The sequence below is a fragment of the Gymnodraco acuticeps genome, unplaced genomic scaffold (assembly GCF_902827175.1).
Source record: "Gymnodraco acuticeps unplaced genomic scaffold, fGymAcu1.1, whole genome shotgun sequence".
Taxonomy (NCBI): domain Eukaryota; kingdom Metazoa; phylum Chordata; class Actinopteri; order Perciformes; family Bathydraconidae; genus Gymnodraco; species Gymnodraco acuticeps.
In genome coordinates this window covers 141,668-164,748 of record NW_022989802.1, presented here as the reverse complement: position 1 = coordinate 164,748, position 23,081 = coordinate 141,668, and the positions used below count along the sequence as shown (strand labels likewise).

The window sequence follows — 23,081 nt, the reverse complement described above, 5'->3', positions numbered from 1 at the left end:
CCCCTGCTTAAGCCAGTACATGTCCAGGCCCGTCTGAAGTTTGCTAGAGAGCATTTAGATGATCCAGAAGAGGATTGGGAGAATGTCATATGGTCAGATGAAACCAAAATAGAACTTTTTGGTAAAAACTCAACTAGACGTGTTTGGAGGAGAAATAATGCTGAGTTGCATCCAAAGAACACCTACTGTGAAACATGGGGGTGGAAACATCATGCTTTGGGGCTGTTTTTCTGTAAAGGGACCAGGACGACTGATCCGTGTAAAGGAAAGAATGAATGGGGCCATGTATCGTGAGATTTTGAGTGACAACCTCCTTCCATCAGCAAGGGCATTGAAGATGAAACATGGCTGGGTCTTTCAGCATGACAATGATCCCAAACACACCGCCCGGGCAACGAAGGAGTGGCTTCGTAAGAAGCATTTCAAGGTCCTGGAGTGGCCTAGCCAGTCTCCAGATCTCAACCCCATAGAAAATCTTTGGAGGGAGTTGAAAGTCCGTGTTGCCCAGCGACAGCCCCAAAACATCACTGCTCTAGAGGAGATCTGCATGGAGGAATGGGCCAAAATACCAGCAACAGTGTGTGAAAACCTTGTGAAGACTTACAGAAAACGTTTGACCTCTGTCATTGCCAACAAAGGGTATATAACAAAGTATTGAGATTAACTTTTGTTATTCACCAAATACTTATTTTCCACCATAATTTGCAAATAAATTCTTTAAAAATCAGACAATGTGATTCTCTGGATTTTTTTTCTTCTCATTTTGTCTCTCGTAGTTGAGGTGTACCTAGGATGACAATTACAGGCCTCTCTAATCTTTTTAAGTGGGAGAACTTGCACAATTGGTGGCTGACTAAATACTTTTTTGCCCTGCACTTGTATGTGCCAGTTGAGCTGGTTCTTCCAGCAGCTCAAATTTCTGTCCCTCATCATGAACACAGGAGGCTGGCTGTATATCTGAACTCGCGCCCTCATCATTCTCTTCATAATCTTGCACTTGATCTAAGCTGTTGCTGATAGTGCTCGTAGCGGCGCTGCTGCCAAAAAGGTCTGTCAATTTGCGACATTTATATGCTGTGGGATTACTTGGCCACTAAGCTGCTGGTGACCTTCTACCGCTCTACCATCGAGAGCCTATGCATCACAGTGTGTTACGCCAGCTGCACTGAGGCCAGGGGTGGTTCTAGGGGGGGCATGGGGGCCAGTGCCCCCCTAACACTGACCTCTGACCCCCCTGTGGCCCCCCTAACAATGAAAAGTATTTTATTTTTATTTTTTTTAAATGTATATTTTCTGGTACTCGGTTTGCCAAAAACCGCAGGATTTTGTTTCTGTAATGTGAGATTGTGCAGACACCCTTATGTAAAGTAGAGATGTAACTGTTCATTGCCTTTATTTTTATATAAATATGGTGTTAGTGCAAACATTGCACTATAACTTAAGCTGAAGCTAACAGTAATAACTATAAGATCTATCTGAAATAAATAAGTGTACTGAAACAAATACCAATAACTGTATTGCATTGTTTTCTTATGCGCAATTACTTCATACTGTCTAGTTCTTTTTTTCGTCCTGCATTTATTGTGCCCCCCTCAGAAAATAACTGGCCCCCCAGTCAAATTGGTCTAGAACCGCCACTGACTGAGGCCGACAGGATGAGGCTTCAGAGAGTCGTAAAAGCAGCACAGAGGATCATCGGCTGCCTCAGTAGAGCCACAAACATTGTCAAGGACAGTTCACACCCCGGCTTTCACCTGTTCAACCTGCTGCCCTCCGGCAGGCGCTACAGGTGTATCACATCCAAAACAAACAGACTCAAAGACAGTTTTTTCCCAAGAGCCATCATTGCTCTTAACACCTGAAATCATACCTCATATTATTATTATTATTATTATAAATATATACTATTATTATTATTATTATTTATTACATTACAGATTTTATTTGTAAACTCCTGGAAATAACTACTGCACTTTATTCCTTATTCCTTTATTCCTTATTCCTAAGTATGTATGCCGCATGTATTTGTTGTCTTATGTTGTGATGTTTTTTTGTTTTGATGGCACCCTTGAAAGGGAGAAGCATTTATTATCTCAATGTACAATAATTACATTAAACTATTCTATTCTATTCTTCACCTGCGAGTGATCGCCCTCCCCAGTTGTCTGACGCCATCTGCTGCGCCCTACTGGTTGGCTCTGTTACTGCCAGCTGCTGTTTTTGTCCAACTGAGACAAAGCATTGGTACCTCAGAAGATATAGGAGGGTGAAGGACAAAGACAGATTTAAAGAGAATTTAGATTCTGTGGAGGTGGGCAGGATGTAGACAGGGCCAGGACTTTCCCTTTAGGGGATTCACAACAATGTCGTAAAGAATGAATTGCATCAAACACTAAGAAGGAAGGAAAGGGGAAACGAGATATTCTTTAAGGTTGTGCTGTGGTCAGGCAGAGTTTACACTTCCTGCAGCTGTTATGTAACAATGATGTGTCTAACATGTTGTTTTTGGGGTTTTGGGGTCCATTAAAAGTACACGAATAAAATCCCCATAAATTATAAATGTTATCTGTTGTACCGAATACCTCAAGATCCAAAACAATAATGTAAAATGTGAAGGCACTCTTTTGTTCTATTGGGTTAAGCCTATGTCCTTGTTGATATCTTCATTTTATCCAGTGGTTATAATATGCTGACACACACACACACACACACACACACACACACACACACACACACAGGGGCGGACTGGCCATTGCGAATACCGGGAGTTTCCCCGGGCCAAAAATAAATAAAAGTTTATATTTTTGCCTAAACCGGCCCACATTTGTAAGTGTTCCAGCCCAGCCCAGCCCAGTGGGGTACGGCCAGGGTTGGGTTGTAACGGAATACATGTAACGGTGTCACGTAATCAGAATACAAAAATCAAGTAACTGTATTCAGCTCGCGTTACATTTGAAAATGTAATTTTCGCTGCCTCCTGGTGCTGCAGCCATTTCCTGAAGTGAAGGAGGTTTTCCTTCTATAAAACAGCTGTGGGCAGCAGATACTGTGAGAGTCACAGACATGAATTCATAGATCAAGGCAGACTGGTGCACACACTCTCCTGTTTTGCCAATCCGGTGCTTAAACAAATATAGCTCTACACCCCTGGCCGAAATGTCCTTAAAATGAAGTCCGAGTTCGACATTTTAATTCATGTCCTGCCAACACTGGCAGGACAGAAGGCGAAACGCCCTTTCTAAGCCATGTCGTCACCTCCCAAGCTGCATCCCCAAAAAAGTGTATTATGTTGTTACAACAGGGTTCAGGGGGAGTGGCTGTACGGCTGTACCCGTAGGATAGAAAAGGGGGAAGTGATGTCTGACTCAGAGGTCGCGCGGCTGTGGAGAAGAACGTGTTGCCCACATTCTGTTACTGAGTTTAGGCTAGTTAGCTAGCAGGTTTATTGTTTTGGGTGCAGTCACTTTTGCCTCCACTTGCTGTTCAAATAAATGTTGAAAGAAAAAGTTAATCTGTTTACAGTTCTGTTTTATATGGGTGTTGAAGAAGAAGAATTGGGAGGGATGAAACCCTCTTTAATGGTCACACATGCAGAGCACACAGCACACACAGTGAAATGTGTTCTCTGCTTTTAACCCATAGTACCAGGAGTCTAGTACTAGGAGCAGTGGGCAGCTATTGTACAGCGCCCGCGGAGCAATGGGAGTGAGGGGGGATGTCTGGTGCCTTGCTCAAGGGCACCACGGCAGGAGGTGAACTGGGACCTCTCCAAGTAGAAGTCCACACTCCAAATAGGTCTGGTCGGGGACTTGAACCGGCGACCCTACGGCTCACAGTCCAAGCCCCTACTGACTGCCATAGATTTAGTCCCTAATTGTGCTCTCAAAATGCACCAGATTGATGCATTTAACTTCAACATTTAAAAAACAAATCTTCCCGGGGGAGCATGCCCCCGGACCCCCCTAGAGGAGGTGAGGTCCACCACCTGCCCACACCCCCTGTTAAATTGTCTCACCCACATTGAGGATGCTTCCTACGCCCATGTTTTAATCCATGTGTCAAGTCAGGCAAATTGGGTCAAAATGTTATTGCATCAATGATCTGTTAACATTAAAATCAATAAATATATGCCGTAACTATTTTGCTCTAGGCAACTCAAGGGCAGGTAATGTGATTACTATATGAATAATTGTCCAAAATAATATAAAATGCATAGGGTTTTTTGTTAAGTAACATACTTTAGTCGCCGGCCGATACATGCCGCGCATTAAGTGGGCCTGTCTGTCAATTGATCCCCGGGCCACTTTTTCCCCCCAGTCCGCCCCTGCAGACACACACACACACACACACACACACACACACACACACACACACACACACACACACACACACACGCACACACACACACACACACACACACACACACACACACACACACACACACACACTGATAGGAACCAAAGCTAACTTAATGCACAACGTGACAAAGATGGCATAGATAGTTAGATGGATGGATAATGTAGCTGGCACATTTTTCAAGTTTGTAAAAGTTGGTTGTACAAAAATAAAGTTTCTTCCAGGAAATGGACAGATCTCTGGCAAACTGATATATAAAGTAATTACATTGAAAACAAACCACCTTTATTTCAGACTGGCAACCTGAGGTATTATTGTACAACGCATACAATAAATGACGTTTTTCTTGAAGATACTTTAATAGTAGTGATTAGTGAATGTTGGGAAGCGATCTGTTTAGCATTATTTGAGAGAGATTGTTTGTCTTTAGTTCGACCTATTAATTCTGCATGCTGTGTAAGCAGGGAAAGAAAAATCTAACAAAAACATTGCTGTAGTGTTTCCATACAGCTGACCAACATCGCTTCAAATATTTATTGAGCAACACTTAGACTACAACATCACCTCTTTACGCTCAATTTGCCCTGTGTTGCAAACAACTACTCCATCTCTGTGCCAAAAGAGAAAACGAGTGCTATTTAAAATGTTAAAAACAAACCATGAGAAGATAACAGGGAGCAATCATAATAAAAAACACAAAAAGAAACACAGGCTTCTATATCAGCTGTATCACCTCATGCACCACTTCCTACTCACCACAATAAGGTCACACGAACAATGGAAAGATAATAATACTATTTTCACAAACTGCAATGACCTTTGCTCATATTCACTAACTAGGAAGGAACAAACACGATGGTGTCAATACGATTTCTGATTTATATGGAATCATACCAGCAGTGGCTTGTAAAAGTGCAACAAAAAATCACTTAAGACAATGAGGAAGACAGAAAGCAGATGTGGTGTTTCAGCTAGAGTGTTAGGGTGATGTCACGTAGACGTCTTTATTAATTATTACCCAGGGACATCAGAGAACCAGTGTGCATAACACAGACAGCATCTGTCTCAACTTGATCACACACACACACAAACACACACACACACACACACACACACACACACACACACACACACAGCAATGGAGAGATTATTTTCTTGTTCCAACTCAAAGGGAAAGGGTGGGAGAGAGATTAAGAGAGAATAAGAGAGATTGAAAGAGAAACTGAAATAGATGTGGTGATAGAAGAGTGAAAGAGCTATTGTAGAAAAAGAAGAGGGCAGAAGTTAGAAATGAAACTTTAATAATAATAATCCTTATATTTATTATAGCGCTTTATCAATGACTCTCAAAGCGCTTTACAAATATACATTACACACACAGATCATACATGTAATGGTCATCTACTGTGGACAGTATACCACAGGAGCAAATTCGGGTGAAGTGTCTTGCCCAAGGACACAACGGCCTGACGCAGTGGGGCGGGAGCGGGTTTCGAACTGGAGTTCCCCAACGCCCCCTTGATCTGATGATCAAACGCACAGACCACTGCGCCACCCGTCCCTAACTCGGAGCCAACATAGTTTAAGACGTTTGAAGGTCAGCCCTTTCTCTACACTGACTCCATCAATCTAGTATCACTTCCCTGTCCTCTATCTGTCTCTCCTCCTGCTGCCAACTCCCCTTCTTTTCTAATCTGCTGTTCGGTCTCCAAACCTCTACAGATGTCTGGAATACTTCACACAGTCACGCTGACACCTCCAGCTGTCAATTTAACTCAGTGTGTGTGTATGTGTGTGTGTGTGTGTGTGTGTGTGTGTGTGTGTGTGTGTGTGTGTGTGTGTGTGTGTGTGTGTGTGTGTGTGTGTGTGTGTGTGTGTGTGTGTGTGTGTGTCAGTAGCTGATGGTCTTGTCAACGAGTTTTCTGAGTGTGCGTTCTGCAAATCACGATTACGTCAGTGTTAACATGCACTTGTCTCTTAGTGTGTGTGCGACCGCCTGCCGCCCGTTATCTCGTGTATCACAGTCTGAGTCGGCCAAGCGTGTCACTGAGTGAGAGGTTCAACTCTTCCTGCAGCATCAATACACATTCTTTATCACCTGTTTCCAAAGATTGGCCAGGAGAGGAGGAGGAAGTGTATGTGAGGTGCTGAGATGGAGCAAATGAGTGATAAAACATGTTAGGCAATTTCGCCGAAAATGTATCTCATTCATCATACATTTAAAAAAGAACAAACCCTGTCTAACGGTTTGGGGCGGTGGTGGCGAAGTCGATAGGGACTTGGATTGGCAACTGGAAGGTCACCAGTTCAAGTCCCGGCAAGACCAAGTGCTACCGAGGTGTCCCTGAGCAAGGCACCGTTCCCCACACTGCTCCCCGGGTGCCGTTCAAAATGGCAGCCCACTGATCCTAACACTAGGATGGGTCAAATGCAGAGAAACCGTTTCCCCACGAGGGATTAATAAAAGTCCATCTTAATCTTAACCACATGTAGATAAAACTAATTATGGCAACTTCCTTAAAAAAATGTTTTTTTTGGCCAAGGGTTAGGCTAATTCGTCTTTGTGCTATGCACAGTTAATCTGCCAATGGTTTTAGCTTCGTATTTTGACTATAGACTACAAATATGAGAATATCAATCTGCTCATTTAACCCTCAGAAAAAAACATCCAAAAGTGTATTTTCTCAAATTTGACAGACTATTTTTTGCATTTCTCTGCAAAGTCTATCATGTTGTTACATTACATGTCACTTGTTAGACGCTTTTATCCAAAGCGACTTACATACATTCAGTACTGTGGACAATCCCCACAGGAGCAATTTGGGGTGAAGTGTCTTGCCCAGGGACACAACGACATGCTGACGCAGTGGGACTCGAACTTGCTACCCTGTGATTCGAAGTCCAGCACACTCCCCACTGAGCCACAGCCTCCTGTTAACTGGCTTTTCCAATTGGTCATAGCTTTTCTTTAACATGTTATGTCTAGACTCAAACTTAAATCTGTTATATGACACTGTAATACTTGCCAAAATGGAAAACATAGGCAGAGCATAGAGTAAGGACAGAATCAAGTGTGAACATTTGAATAAAAATAGTTTTAGAAAAAGAAAGAAGACCCCCTCTGGAGGGCTTATTTAAGCTCGACTGTCAATATCAGAAAACACAGAAATAAAGTGAAGTGAAATCATGCATACTAAAACCCCCCTTCATCTGCCATAAGCTCCTTCTTCTCTGGTCTTTGTTATCTGCAGTCCCTGCTCGCTCTTTCCCTCTGTCTCTCTTCATCTCTCTTTATATTCTCCCCCCTTCTTTCTATTTCTCTCTGTATTTATGTTTCTGTCTCTCCCAAGTCTCTCTCAATTGTCTTATGGTCACTGAACTGTGGCTTTCGATTGGTGCCACTGAGCTCTGGCATAAGCTGTGGAAGCCTAAAAAGAAGACCAGTGCATTATTCTCTTTGTTCAAAGTAGTGGCATTGATCAGAAAAAAATAATACAATAAAACAGAATTGACTGTTTAATACAATAGTTGGTTCAGCTTTATTTTTCTGGGATGTTTTTTAATCATCAAGCACCCTTCCCGGTAGTAAGATAAGAAGATCAATTTCAATTTCATCGCGGTTAGCTTAGCCTAGCACAAAGGCTGAAAGAGAGGGAAATTGCTAGCTTCTGTACAAAGGAAGCATGTTTATAATGGCGCGTTTGGTTAGGCCTTATTAGAACCGGCTCACTTTGATGCTGCGCTTCCATTACAGTTTAGGAACTGGGGTAGTTACTATAGTAACGCAGTGTAGGCGGAGCCGTGACGTCATCTTCAATGAGAGCCCCAGAAAAACAACACAGCCGTTAGCTGTTAGCACTCAGAGCTCACAGCTCCTCATATCTGTTCAGAAACTAGACAAAAGTTAAACAAGTACAAACCACAGACTGCCTGTGTCATGGCGAATACAGTCGCTGGTTTATTTATGTCTGTATAGGCCGTTGTTGTGAGTGTGGACGGTCGGAGCATATACTGCGTTAGCTTAGCCGATCTCCATTCAGAAAACACACATTTTACAAGGTTTTTCGCCTGCCGCCTGTCTGCAGACTTGTCAAAGCATTAATTCATGGTTTTTACTAACCGGTATCAGTATGTTGTTACTTCGGCATCATTTAGAAACGTGTATTACAATTAAATCACGGTCAAATATGTTCATCTTGTTGTAGTTGTAGCCCCTTTGCCAGCGATTCTCTCTCTAGTTTAGCATACTCAGCCCGACTCAGCCTGGTTGTTCCTGGCCCTAGAACCACGATTTAGTCGGGCCAGAAAAAAGGTGAAAAAGTAGCCCCGGGCCAAAACTAGGCCAAGTGGAAACGCAACCAAAAACGGGCTCGGCACGCTTAAAGCGAGCTACCCGCTGCAGTGGAAACGCGCCATAAGTAGCTTTAGAAATGCTGGTCTATACATTTTGTAACCATCAAACAGAGCTAGGCTAGGTGTTTCCCCTGTTTCCTGTCTTTGTGCTAAGCTAAACTAAACTAGATGTTGATAAGAGATCCAATATGTTTCCAAAAGGTTATCTTTTCTTTCATTGACCTGAAGGTGCATAAAGCGACAAATTAACTTAAAGGATATGAAGCTAATTACTGCCAGCACCATATTTGTATTCACAAATAGTGTTGCACAACTTAAGCGACTCACTTATCCGCCATTGTTTTCAACATTTTGTCCAGATGTATTCATTTAGACTCATTCAACTGTTTTAAAGCACCCCTCTTTCTAAAGTACCATTAATGTGTTACTTAAAGCTTGAAGAAGCTATGTAGCTGTAAACTAAGCATAGCCTAAAGCAGGGGTCTCAAACTCAAGGCCTGGGGGCCAATTCCGGCCCGCGACTTCATTTTATGTGGCCCCGCAAGAGCTTGCAAAGAATATAATACGTTTATTATACGGTTACATGCAGGGTCTGCTCTAGAACAAATCAAATGGGGGGGAAATCATTTACCAAGGGGGGGCACACACTGCCGTCAACAACCAACACACAAACACCAACGCAACTTCAATTTAAAAAAACATGCTGTAAAGTCTATTGTCTTTCACACACATTGCAGGGGTGTAGTCGTGCTATTGTATAGCGCACCTATGACCTGTGCATACATGCACGGTTGTGGCACGATCACCAAAACAGAAACATATGGACATAGGCCACCATATGAAAAGTGTGCAAATGTATTTAGTATCCTATCCATGTGAACATGTTTTAGGTGGGGGGTGGACCTAACCTCCTCTAGGAGGGTCTGGGGGCATGCTCCCCCGGGAAGATTATTTTTAAAATATTGAAGTTAAAAGCATCAATATGGTGCACTTTGAGAGCTAAATGAAGAGATCTATGGATAGTCTACATCTCTCAACATCCATATGAAACACAACTGTAAACAGATTTACTTTTTCTTTATGGATATTTTACTAATCACTCCCCTTTTAAATGGTATTCTTGTGTTATTGTCCTATAGTATTTCATACCCGTTTTTCATTTATTCTCTTATTCTTTAATAACTATAATGATCATATAAAGGTAGCCTATTCCTCGCAAATACTTGTTTACATAAATGGTGACCAAACCGTTTGAGACCCACTGAGATAACCTACACTAAAGTGAACTATCTAAACACGGAGAGAGTCCTTACCTCACTGGGCTGACGTTATAAGATCCTCTCAGTCTGACAGGAGAGGACTCTCCTCCACCTTGGTGTAGAAACAGCTCTTTATATCCGTTAGCATAGCTAGCTAACCAGATGCTAACAACAATATTCCACGTTACCGCTCGCGCACTGACAAAATGCGCTCCTGCCACACACAGAGAGCCGAGCTTGAATGAAACACAGAGACCCATGTACTTGTACTGTACTGTATATCATATTATTTTCGATGGCTTTACTGTAATCAGTATAACAGATGGACAGATCGCCACTGGGCTTTCATCTAAACACACAGCCACGTAATGATAACAAAACAAAAGTCGGGGTCATTGGTCAAGCAACACACCAATCAGAGAGCAGCAGTGAGCACACCTCAGGCTGTGTTTCATATAAAGAATAAATAAAGAATACAAATGTGTATTCTTTATTTCTGATGTATTTCACACAAAAAACTTTTGGTGGAAACGTTTTAACTTTTATGATTTTTTTTTTTAAACGGCAAATTGGCAATAAGGCTCGTTGGGGGGGCACAGTGACTCATTTGGGGGGGCATGGCCCGCGAATGACCCCCCATGACGCCGACCCTGGTTACATGCCACTTTACAGAAGCAGGTTGCCCATAAACGACATGTCCCACAATGAATCTCGTTTTGTGACATGCACACTGAAGAGACTTGCAATTATTTGCCCTGGACTTCTGCTTTCAGACGTAGTTAATGACTAAGTTATTATCCTATCCGATACTAATCCAATTCAGAGGCAATAATGTAATATAATACATTATTTTATATATATATTATATAGTTACAACCGGCCCTTTGAGTGCAACCTTTATGAAAATGTGCCCGCGATGAAATTGAGTTTGACGCCCCTGGCCTAAAGGGTCAGTTCCCTTTATGGTTCCCATTTGAAGAAGTGACCCTGACAAGAGACTAATGATGACTGATGTCAAGTCAGCTCTTTATTGTGAGCCATCAGGCATTGGCAGCATAAGTCAGTGATATCTGAGGGCCATGCCAAAAATGGTGGCATCAATGCTGAATTTAAACAAATACAAGAGAAACAGCTCAGTCTGGTTTTAGTGGGCATTTGAGAGTATGCCACATTTAATAATGCTTTTAGTGGGCCAGGAGGATTTTTTACCGTGGCTGAAAACGTTGTATAAAAGTGGACATAAGGCCAAGAAACCACACAATGTTTCAAATACATCTAACTTGTTGACATACATTAGGTTCAGACAGACCAGATCACAATGAAGTGCTGTGTATATGTGTCTGCATGCGTGGGCAGAACACCATACTGTTCAGATAGCAAACTGTCGAAGAGAACTGAGCTGTGGCGAGACAACCTTGAGCTTTATCACACGACGAGACATCCTGCAACCAAAAATAATCAGCAACTGCTTTTACAGTTTGACTGAAAGACAATACAAGGTAAAGACATTTGGTACCAATTCAGGGGCAAAAAAGGTAGTTAAAACCCCCCAAAAAACCTGAACTAAAATAATTAAAAGTGCTTTTCAGCTTCAGATATTGGGTTGTGATTATTCTCGAGTGAACCTGTGTGCGCCATCTGCTTTTTCCACGGTTACTGATTTCTTAGAATGTCTTTTGATGACTCACGGAGACAGAGCACAGTTTTTACATTTGCTTCGCTCGGCTGTGAGTTTAAAGTGTGGGTGGTCGGATATTGATAGTGATTGTGGTAGTGTGAACAAGGAAGTCAGATTTTCCATTTGAGAAAAAGTAAAAGCATGTCCCTTGTCAGTGTTGCGAAATACTGCAGCAACAAAACACAAGATTAGCACAAGCTGCTTTTGGACTTTTTTGATACCTCAGATCCTACCTCAGATCCTACCTCAGATCCTACCTCAGATCCAGGTGGGAATGTTTTTCCCCAACTGGATCTATATGACAGCATTGTGGTAGAGCCTAGCTAAGCTAAATGGATCCCTCATCTCTCTTTATAAACGTCTATGTTCACTTTGCTCCACTTTCCATAAATAAGCTACTAAATAACCCATTGGGACAGTTCCTCTGGCACAGTCTGAAGCTATTCCCCAACCACATATTCTTTCATAACCACCTTTCAGAAAGTTTTCTGGTAACTAACTGCTTAAACATATTATCCCTCTAGTCGGTCCGCGGCGATACATCTTTCTGTGAATCATTTGAAGTCGTAATCACTCTGAGGTTTAGTCCTTGTTATTTAAAAACCTGTGTGTGCGTTCTTCATTGTTGGATATTTTATAGATAAATTCAAGTATATTCTTGTACACTATATGTATTCCAAGAAATAGAAAATACCCAAGTTAAATGAAGACAGACTTAGCTGAATGTGTTGTGTTCATTAACCCTTGAAGAGCTTTCTGATAGTTCAAAGGAGCAACTTAAAAATAGCAAGGTCACCATGGGTGAATGTTTTTGACAAATAATCTTGAATAATATAATTATTTATCACGACGATGATCCTTAAATATCACCAATCCTAACATCGGTGCACCTTCAACACCATGAAATACTTCCACAAGGACTACTAAGGTGATTTAAGGATGCATTAATGTCTCTGAAAATGAATAACGGCGTCCTCCTTGACTTTAAAGTGACAATAAAACCGATTTACGACAACCAAATTATTTCGGAAATTGAATGATTACTCGGATAGTGCAGACTTAATGCAAGGCCATTTTCTTAAGGGCGAAATAATGCGTGTATCCGCCCCGTGATTCACACCAACAGTTAATGGTTCTTCCTTTGTAGTATTATACAAATTCGGCACGTAGTTTTTCTGTATTCCTTGGGACAGAAAAGACAAACCAACAAACTAACCAAAAACATAACCTCCTCAGCCTGATTTCTAACTTCACCAGCACTCTTGGCTCCATTCATGGCTTTGGAAGTGGATTTTCAAGGACTGACGTCAAAGCCTTGCCAAGCTGAGTCGGGCTGAAGTTTTCGCAGTTACTGCTGTCAGGATGTCTCCTCCGACAGGAGAGCTGTCAGCACACAAGGACCACACACACACACTAAACACCTGACCCCATTTTCAAGCTTCTACAACATCCAACAACAACAGCCAGTAAGCATCAACAAACAAGTAGCTTCAAAATCCTCTCTTGGCAAACCTGTTTATGTTTGTCCTTCTCTGTTATTTTCCATTTTGATTCCCTTAATGCTGCAACCTGCTTTCCTTTCCTGCCCTAATGCTTCCAAAGGCCTGTCCTAAATCCAGTTGGAGAGAGATATCATGCCCAAAACAACCCACAAATCCACCTCTCGACCCCTGATTTCAGCCAGTTTGTCTGACAGCCCTGGCAGCACAGAGAAAAGCCAACCCTCTGGTTCCCAAACACCCAGACTCTCCACTTCCATTATCCTCATATCCCCCAGGAGCACAACACCAAACCTCAGCTGCACCCCTGTCTGCTATCACCCGGATAAGACAGCCGATCGGCCCCATCAGCAGCTCCAGATGCCGCGGCGTGCCAGACAGGATTAGCACACATCAGGCCAGAGGGGTTGTTGCAGATCCTCCTCCTCCCCACATCTTATCCTCCTCTGCCCGTTCCTCTGATCCCCTGGCACCAACACAAGTCTATGCACACTCGCAAACTTTAATATTGATCAAACAAGCGACAGCAATGATACATGAGCAGACACATTATGTCAAATGGTAAATGTACTAAATTTGTATTGTGCTTTTCTCAGCTTTTCATCCCCTCAAAGCCTTTTTACATTCAAATCAACCATTCACACCAGTCACACAGAGACATAAGGCGCGTTCACACCGCAGTACTTTTCCCACTTTAGTTCCGATATAGTTCTGAAATGTTACGTTCACACCAAAAAGAGCCGGAACTCAAATTAGTTAATGAGAACCTTTTCACCCCCTTTTCCGTCCCTGCTATCAAACTGGATAAAACGCGGGCTTCTTGTTGTTGTTCAGGAGTTGATCCCGCCCCTTCCCCCGCCTCGACGTAAGCGTGACGTATGTGGTGCTTTTGCTCTGGCCGGACAATTTTTTGGTGCTTGAAACGAACCGGATTCCAGAGCTAAGAGTCTGCTCCGCTGCGGTGTGAAGAGGAAAACCCGGTGCTTTTCAAGCTCCAGCTCCGAACCGGCCCTGAAACACTGTTGGTGTGAATGAGGTACTAGAGAGCAGGGACTTTCGTGGGAGAAAAAGGTTCCTGTGTCTGATTGGCTGGGCGGATTGCAAACCACGCCCCGTAAAACTCCCAAAAAGTTTTGTGAAGCCGCCATTTTATTATCCTCGCATTAGCATTATTAGCATTAGCATTAGCGCAGCGCAGAAACGCAGAGAGACTAACTTATGGCAACACAAAATAAAACATGGGAGCGGTGGAGATGAGGAGGTGTCGGCGTTCTGGCGATTTACTCGGAAGGCTTCAGTAGAAGCTGCTGGGAGTCCCAGCAGCTTCTACTGAAGCCTTCCGAATAAATCGTCTCCAACTCCGGGGACTTCCGGCCGGGGACTTCGGGTGGCAGTATACGCCGTGAAGTGGTTTGCGGCCTGCCAGTAAACCCAAAGCAGAAGAAGTGACGTCAGCGGCTTCATTTGCCTAATCCTCCCCCAGGGACTTATTCCGGTGTGAACGCGATCTGTACTTAGTTCATGAGAACTAAAGAGTCCTCATGAACTAAGTTCTCATGAACCTTTGTGGGAAAAGTACTGCGGTGTGAATGCGCCTATAGGCTGCCATACAAGGTTTGAATGTGTGTGACTGTTTGTCTTCTCAGGGAGAATAACATACACACAAGATTGAAGGCTTTATTGTCATGTGGACATTAGCTTCAGTGTGGATATGGCAATGAAAAACATAGATCACAGGCTCCTCCAACAGTGCAACATGAATATATATATATATAGGACATAGAACAAAAACAGATACAATCTTGCATGTTGCGGACAAAGTTAAAAGCACACAACGAAATGTAAACAAACACTGAAATAAAACGAGAAAAAGGCAGAGTTGGAGAGGAGCCAAATACACGGCAGCCATGCTATTGGACATGCCATTGGGAGCAATTTGGGAGTCTTTCCCGGAGACACATCTTCATGTTGACAGCTTTTTCTCATGGATGAAAGGGATGCATGGAGAGAACACACAGGCCAACGTGGTGAATAGAGGGCCATCTATGATCAGCTCTCAAAATGTTAAAATGTCCAAATCCTTTATTTCCTACCTGACGGACATGGAGAACTCTCCAGGGGCGCTCTCACTCTCTCGGACCAGAAAAGCCCCGCACTCCCTGTGTTTCAGTCGACTTTCTGCCACACCGCGAGATATACGACCGGCAAACCAGCTGGAAGCGAGAAAGAAAACAGGAAGCAGAGATGGAAAGGAAGAAAGAAGTCATTGATGTTTCTGTTTAATGCATGTGAACTGCGTTGTTCTGGGGTCAGTGCAGCTACAATACAATGTTTTCTCACATTAATAAACGATTTGATTTGGTATCTAAACTTTTGATGTTTGTATTTTCAATGGAAATGCTGAGACTTAAAAATAGCTCACAGCAATAGAGATGAATGCTGACAAAGGCAAAAAGACAGCTTTAGAGGGAAAAAGGTAAAATTAGCACATTTGTGAAGTTATTTTTAAACACACTGCCACACAGGAAGAAAATCCTAAAATGCTGGATTTCAGTTGTCAGCCGTGTAGCGGAAGTGATGGTGCCATTTTTCATTTTTCTTCTCGCTCATTAGTCCTGCTTAGTAGAGCAGTTTGTTTGGATGCACTGTAAATGACGTTCTGCTTTCACGGGCCTGTGCTCTGCAGGCAGATTGATGGCTTAAATGAGGGGAAAGCACATTGAATATGGACGATGCACTACGGTGCTCTCTTGGTGGAGGTCATGGGGTCAGAATTCTGGCTCAGTGAGGAAATGCGGAGGAGGACAAGCACTCTTAGACGGCACATCTCCTCACGCTATGCACAAAGTTAACTAAGCAGCTCCAACTGGAATGTGTTCATTAACAAGCCGCTGCAATGGCTGCGTTGCCAGTTTAGTGTTTGTCCCAGCACAAAGTTGAACCCAGCTGGTGTATGACCATCTGATGGAGATACAGTGTGTACCAGCAGCCTTACTGAAAACACACACGGCTGTATCATGTGTGATTACGTAAGGCACCGAGGTAGGCTGCCTTATGCCGGAGTGCAGATGTCCAAAGCAGAGCAGAAAAACGCTCAGAGCGGCAAACACTCACTGATGAGTTGTTTAGATAGACCAGTGTTAGACGTTCAAAATATAGTCATCTGCTTGAAGACGTGAGTGCAGGCATGTGTGTACTTACGCGTGTGGCCGCAGGTTGATGTAGTTTTTTGGCACAAAGCCTTTCCTATTATGGAGCTCAGCTGTGTACCAGTTAGGATCATCCTCCATGTTGGTGATCTAGAAGCAAACACACACATATGAAATATTGCCCATAACGATGTTGATCCATTCTATTACTGTCGGGTGAAGGGTCGCTAACATTGCTTCCCCCCTCTGTGTACAGACAGTATATCAATCTCTTCGCCAGGCCTCTCCTTTTATTTCCGGTACAGCTGCTTCCATCCTTTTCGCTGTCTGTCAACTCACACCGATTCCGAAGAGCACAAGATTATTGGCAAGTTCAAAATGTCACATAAAGCTCTTCATGACTGCACGGGAGAAACAGCACACATGTCTGCAGCAACCTACGTAGAAGTGTCTACAGTTTTACCTTCTTATTTTCACTCCCAACTTGTCACTACGGCCCGTCCACACTACAGCTTCGACAGCTTCAAAAACGGTTTCCAACGCGTCTGCCCATTCACTTTGAATGGGGTGACGTCACTTTTCGCCGAACTGCATTGTGGGAAGCAGAGCGGAGCTTTCCTGGCGTTTCAGGCTGCAAAAGTTGAGCAATGTTCAACTTTTGAAGCTTCTGAAGCTTTCGGTGGAAGCGTCAGCCAATCAAATCATATGCCAGTACAAGCTCTAGCCCATCAAACCGCTGCTTGTGTGTCAGGGGCGGGAGATTCATGTGATTGGTTGTTGGTCGAGCTTCAGACACGCCCAGCTCCAAGCTTTTTTTGAAGCTGTAGTGTGTTATGGCCCGTCCACACAGGGGCGTTTGATCAGATCACTTTTAAACGCATGAGGTACCGAATAGAGTAATAGCATATATATTTTGTTCAACGCGTAGAGTAGTCCGATAGACCTCAACACATGGTTAACATAATGCTACGTACGTGACGTAAGATAAGTACTGAATGTCACGTAAATGCTTGTTTTCGAAAAAGGTCATGGTTTATCAGTTAAATTTCACACACAAATGAAGTATGTTGTGTTAGTTAAGTATGTGACGAACATGGTAAAAGTTAAGCAATCAGTTAGATAACTTTTATGAATGACACACGCAGAACATGAACAGAGGTCTCTTTCTGTGTTTCCAACCCAACCTTTTCCCTAAGCGAACTTTACCCATCTTTATCCTACGTCACTTAATGATCTTTCATAGTAAGTAAGGAAGCCCACAAGAGGCAGCCAAGCACGTGCAAAGGAGACGCTTCAGGGGTAAATGGAGTAGGAAACACTGGGATGGCCTTCAATTATAATACACTGTAATCTGAAACGCTCTGGTTTACCTGCTTTAGTGTTTACCTGTTTTTACCGATACAGAGATAAGGTTTTTTATACCACAGTTCTGCTATGTTTTATCAGTCAAACTCAAATAACCAAATCTATCAGCATTTAAACTGATAGTGCGCACAGCGTGGCATACTGTTAACAGCTGACATGTATCCTGCCTTTAATGGCACTGAGAAGATACAAAAACTCCTTTGGCAATGTTGCCTTCCTGCCAAAAAGTTGTCCTGTGCCCTCTCTGCCTTTAGGAACTTCATTTCATGCACCACCTACTTTAATGGTTGCACTGTGCGCGAGCATTTCAAATGTGATGCCGGCTTTTGACTGATTTACTGCTCATTGCATCAATCATTGTTCAATCACAGAACTGAAGGATTGCCCTTTTATTCAGCTGCTCATTTCTAGCATATTCACATGGCAAATGTTGGCTTCAGGTAATTCATTACTTTGACTCGTCTCCTTTTCTCGACTCTCGTGACAATTCCTCTTTGTCCTTCTTGCTTTTTCCATTGATGGGAGAAAATTAGAGATACTTCAAGAGCTCTTCAATTTGCAATGAAATCAGCTTATCGTCTTCCTTATTTAAATCCAAAGCTAACCTTGCAGTGATTATTTCCTTCTTGAGAAAGGACCCCGGCCTGAGTTAGTCTAATCCTCAGTTTAATCAATTATTTGTTTCTTTCTTTTCTCTCCATTTGCGTTTATGGGATGGGATTTTTATCATTGACCAACCCCAGTTATTCAGCTGATAGTAATTCAATACAGCCTCTTCATACAGCGTCTAATATTTTGGAGTTCCAGTTAAGCCAGCAGATGTTCGGGGCAACTACAGTCGAGAATGCAGTGAAAGATAAAAAAAGATGTCTACAAACTAATTGTATTTCTGCATTTATACGCAGACATACGTTTAGACCAGTGTTTCTCAAACGTTTTCATACCAAGGACACTTAACCAATAAAAAAACACTCGCGGACCACCTAACTCCACAAATACCCCAAAACACATCGTTTTTCTAGAACAGATGACAAATCGCCTGAAAATTGTACAAACAAGTGGCAACATGTGTGACGGAGGTGTTGCTCTGGGCAATATCATGCAATTGAAAGTGAAACTTAACCTCGCTACATTGCAGAGATATTCCCGCGAGAGTGCGGAAAACTTAAATTAACTTATTTATTTAAAATGTGAAATGTTACCAATATACTCACGGACCACTAGGGGGCGCTCACGGACCACCAGTGGTCCGCGGACCACACTTTGAGAAGCACTGGAAATCAACAAAGAAGCTTAATTGCTGTCAAAAAGATATGTATTTAAGTGTTAAATAATGAACGCTAGACTGTAAATATTTTTAACAGAATTCCAAATGAGGCTATTTATTTTGTTGTTAAATTACAAACTAGCTTTTTGATTTTGCCAGTGAAAGAAGAGTCTGGCAAACAGCCCAATTCAAACCACAAAGTAAAGTATGTAACAGTTTCTCTTTTCACACTCCACTTTTGGCTCGCTTGTGTGGGACTTGGCCACATCTTCTTCCAGCTTTAAAAATGTTCAAAGCTGCAACTTTTTTTATTTGAATATGGAGCTATTTTTATCATTTATTTACAAGTCACTCAAGTCAGCCTTATTAATCCATTTCTAGGTGGCAACTGCAACACATTTTGCACAACACTGTACGAGTCGTTGTAAGTTTGTAAAGCGCAGGCCATCTGGTGATGCAAGAGGGAATGGACAAATGTGAAGAAATTATTTAAAAGTACTGTTTGACCGTAGTCTGAACCACAACTGTTTGGCTGAGAAAAGACAGCAGTTTATCCTAGCAGAAGAAGACAAATTAAGGCGCTTAAGCTGAACAAATGTAGGTCCCCTTTTAGTCAAAGCAAATATGTTACTGTGGCCAGGATGTTGACCTAGCCATTAAGATAAGGATAGTATTGCGTCACAGTTGGCTGACCAAAGCCAAACAATAACACCATCATCCTTTACAGAATGGACAGGACTATCTAATACTGCTGGGAATAAAGAATCACATTTATTTATTTAAAAGCAGTGATAAAGATGCAGAATGCCACCTCGTTATGGCTGCATCCAAAATCAGCTCCAAATCAATGTGTTTTCTATAAAGGGAAGTGTGTCTGGGATGAATAATAAACCACCATACTGCAAACAAAATATGTAAATAGCACCTTTAGGCATTGTTATCCTGACACATTCAAATACATGTCATGGGTTATTTTGTTGTTGAGGTATTTTCTTCCACTTGCCTCATCTGTTTCTTCCTTGAATAATTTCCAATGTTTGCCTTGCCTTTCACAAACTAGTAAAGCATACTTTCCATAACAATATCATAATAAGAGCAAGAACATAATTATGTAAAAGTCAGAGCTGCCACTAAAACTCTTTGCACACAGTTTATGGAGGTTAAATCCTGTGGAGAAATCTCGCTGTCTTCTTCCATTAATGTGTGTGTTTACTGTATGACCGTGGAACAGCTGGTGCCACGCTATAAGTCGAGGAGCTCTTGCTGAGGTTTACTGCTGATGTCTTAGAGGGACAATTTTCTACTACAGTAATTTCCAGCTGTGCAGGAACCATCCAAGCACTGCATTTGGCCTGGTATCCATCACAATAGAACATCAGCTGTAGAAAACGTTTGCTTTGCAACCAATAGCAAAAATAAGACTAGTTATAAATTAATATTTTCAAAATGTAAAATATGTAATCCCTTACTTTTGTTTTTATACACAAAGTTGTATTAAATAGTTGTCACCATTGTCATGTCTGTTGATTAAAGATTAAGTACAGCCAGCAGCGGCTTAGCTTAGCTTTAGCATAGTACTGGAAACACTAGAACCAAAACACAAATACTGACCACACTAAGTCTTTTTCCAATTACATTACTGATAAAACAAATGAGATACAATGTGTTTATATTAGGCTTAAAAACGTTTTGTAAGCTTTTGGTTAGTATTTCCTTATGCTAAACTAAGCCAGCTAGCTACACATTTAGCTACAAACATGACAGTGGTATCAAACTTTAGGCCCTAAAGTGTAGGGCATTCACAACTCTTTAAATACAAAGGCTTGATTGGTGGCCCTTCATAAACGATTGTGACCTAAATACTTTATCATCAGTTGGTGCAGGGCTGAAGTTATGAGTAATGGAGGAAGTCAGGTGACATATGCAAAACGACACAGGAAAACACTTGCTCTTTCATGTGTGAAACCAAAACTCACCATTGACTTATTTTGAAATGATGCATCTTATTTCTGTAAGATAGTTATGTCATGTCTTTTGAGTATTGTTCTTTATTTATCCATGTGATTTTAAGCTTTCTAACAAACATTCTTATTTGACCTAAACCATGATTTAAACCTCACTGCTAGTTTAGTTGCCTAGACCTCACCAAGTATATTGTTTTAGCATTTATGTCACAAGACGTAACGCTCCCAACACCTTGGAAGTGTTAACGCTCAGGTATGAGAACGGGTTAAAATCTTCTAATCAGCAAAATAGAGAAAATGGGGATTTCCCAAAAAACATTGTAACACTTATTTCAAGTCAGACTGTTGGCTGTTTTTTTTTATACTGATACATCTTTAGTCATCAACAGAAGCACCTTGATACAGAGTCATTAGCTATAGACACTAAAGTTATAATAGTTGTAATTATCACAGCAGAAGCAAAGAGAAAAGAGAGAGGGGGGTTTAATCTGTTGGTCCACTACTGTGCTGATTTAATGTGTGCTCTATGTTTATAGATAGATAGATAGATAGATAGATAGATAGATAGATAGATAGATAGATAGATAGATAGATAGATAGATAGATAGATAGATAGATAGATAGATAGATAGATAGATAGATAGATAGATAGATAGATAGATAGATAGATAGATAGATAGATGGATGGAAAAATGGTTAGAATAAAAGTGGAAGAAAGTATTTCTCTTACCTTTAGCAAGTCTCCCTTGTTAAAACTGAGTTCATCACCCTCTGTGGCACGAAACGTGTAAAGTGCCACCGCTTCCATGCCGAAACCTCACACTCACACTCATACACACTCTCACACTCTCTCTGGGACCCCCACTAATGCCCCTGGCACATGGGGGCTTGAAAGAGGAGGAAATGTTAAAACAATAAAACAGATAAAGGGAAAAGATGCAAAGAAATAACAGACAAAGGAATGAAGAAGAGGAGAAAGACAGGAGAGGTCTGGACTGTCCACTTGAGCCAGAGAGCGCGCGGAGAGTCAGAGGATGAGAGAGAGTGAGCTCGGCGAGGGGAAAAACACGACTGGCTGCTGCTCAGCAACACACCACCATGAGTAACGCTCAGAGAGAGAGAGAGAGAGAGAGAGAGAGAGAGAGAGAGAGAGAGAGAGAGAGAGAGAGAGAGAGAGAGAGAGAGAGAGAGAGAGAGAGAGAGAGAGAGAGGCAGGGGCAGAGGAGTGGGAGGCACTTCCTGTGTATATATTTGTCTCACACAGTTGGTGTGGTTTCTGTGGACTCTATGCATGTGTGTTTCTTCAATCAGTTGTCTGTATGCGTGTGTGGGTTGACATCACACTTCTATCGTTGTGCTAACCAGTTTTAATTTTACACTTCTAAAGGTGAAAAGTCAGCTCCTGTTTGCCATTCGCTCACCTAACACCTTCAAAGATCTCCATGAAGGTCAGGACAAGGTTTTGTAGACACCTTGATGGAAACGTGAATTATTTATTCATGGCATAAATAAAACACCAGTGTAGTTCATATAGCACGCAGCTATATCAAAGATTTCCGTTTCAGTGTGTAGTTGTTCTGCCACAAGCCATAGAGCTTAATTTCCTCTTTGTTAAAGTTCCCCTATATAAAGTAATATGCTCATTTTCAGGTATCATAACATTTAGTGCTTCTACTGGGACATGTCTCCATGCTTTAATGTTCAAAAAGCTCTTTATTGTTCTCATACTGCCTGTGCTGCAGCACCTTTTTTCACCCTCTGTCTGAAACCAGAGCCCGGTCTGCTCTGATTGGTTAGCTCTAATGTGATTAATGAACCGCTCAGAGATGTCCCGCCCCTTAGCCTATCACATGTAATGTGTTGGAGCACTAGCCAATAGTAGTTTGAGTATTACGTAGAGATGTCACTATGTTAGGGAAGTAAACAAAGTAGCCTTTGCAGACCATTTACATGCACAAATATACCTATATAACACGCTACAGGAAAGGGCAAACCCAAAGCATAATATCATTAATAACACATGTTTCCATCCTCCTATCCATACCTAAATCATGTTGACAGAAAATATTGCCGGGGACCTATCATGCAAAATGCACTTTGTGATGTCTTTTAATACATGTGTCCGCGGTGCGTCGGGGAACTCACGCAGCGTCAGAAAATAAAACCCTGGTTGCGTTCCGATAATCCAAAA

General features: G+C 42.0%; 1 protein-coding gene across 2 annotated transcripts in view; it reads right to left on the bottom strand.

The window, feature by feature from the left end:
* The window catches only part of LOC117552793 (GRB2-related adapter protein-like), a 46,503-nt gene extending 24,516 nt beyond the window's left edge, over window positions 1–21,987 (bottom strand). For both annotated transcript variants that reach the window (XM_034226437.1, XM_034226435.1), the window contains exons 1-3: window positions 21,621–21,987; window positions 16,347–16,444; window positions 15,239–15,358 (exon numbers count right to left, since the gene is read on the bottom strand). In XM_034226437.1, the coding sequence (XP_034082328.1) occupies window positions 15,239–15,358; window positions 16,347–16,444; window positions 21,621–21,698 (296 nt within the window). In that variant the 5' untranslated portion in view covers window positions 21,699–21,987. The remainder of the gene's footprint in view (window positions 1–15,238; window positions 15,359–16,346; window positions 16,445–21,620) is intronic.
* Between the last annotated feature and the right edge of the window lie 1,094 nt (window positions 21,988–23,081).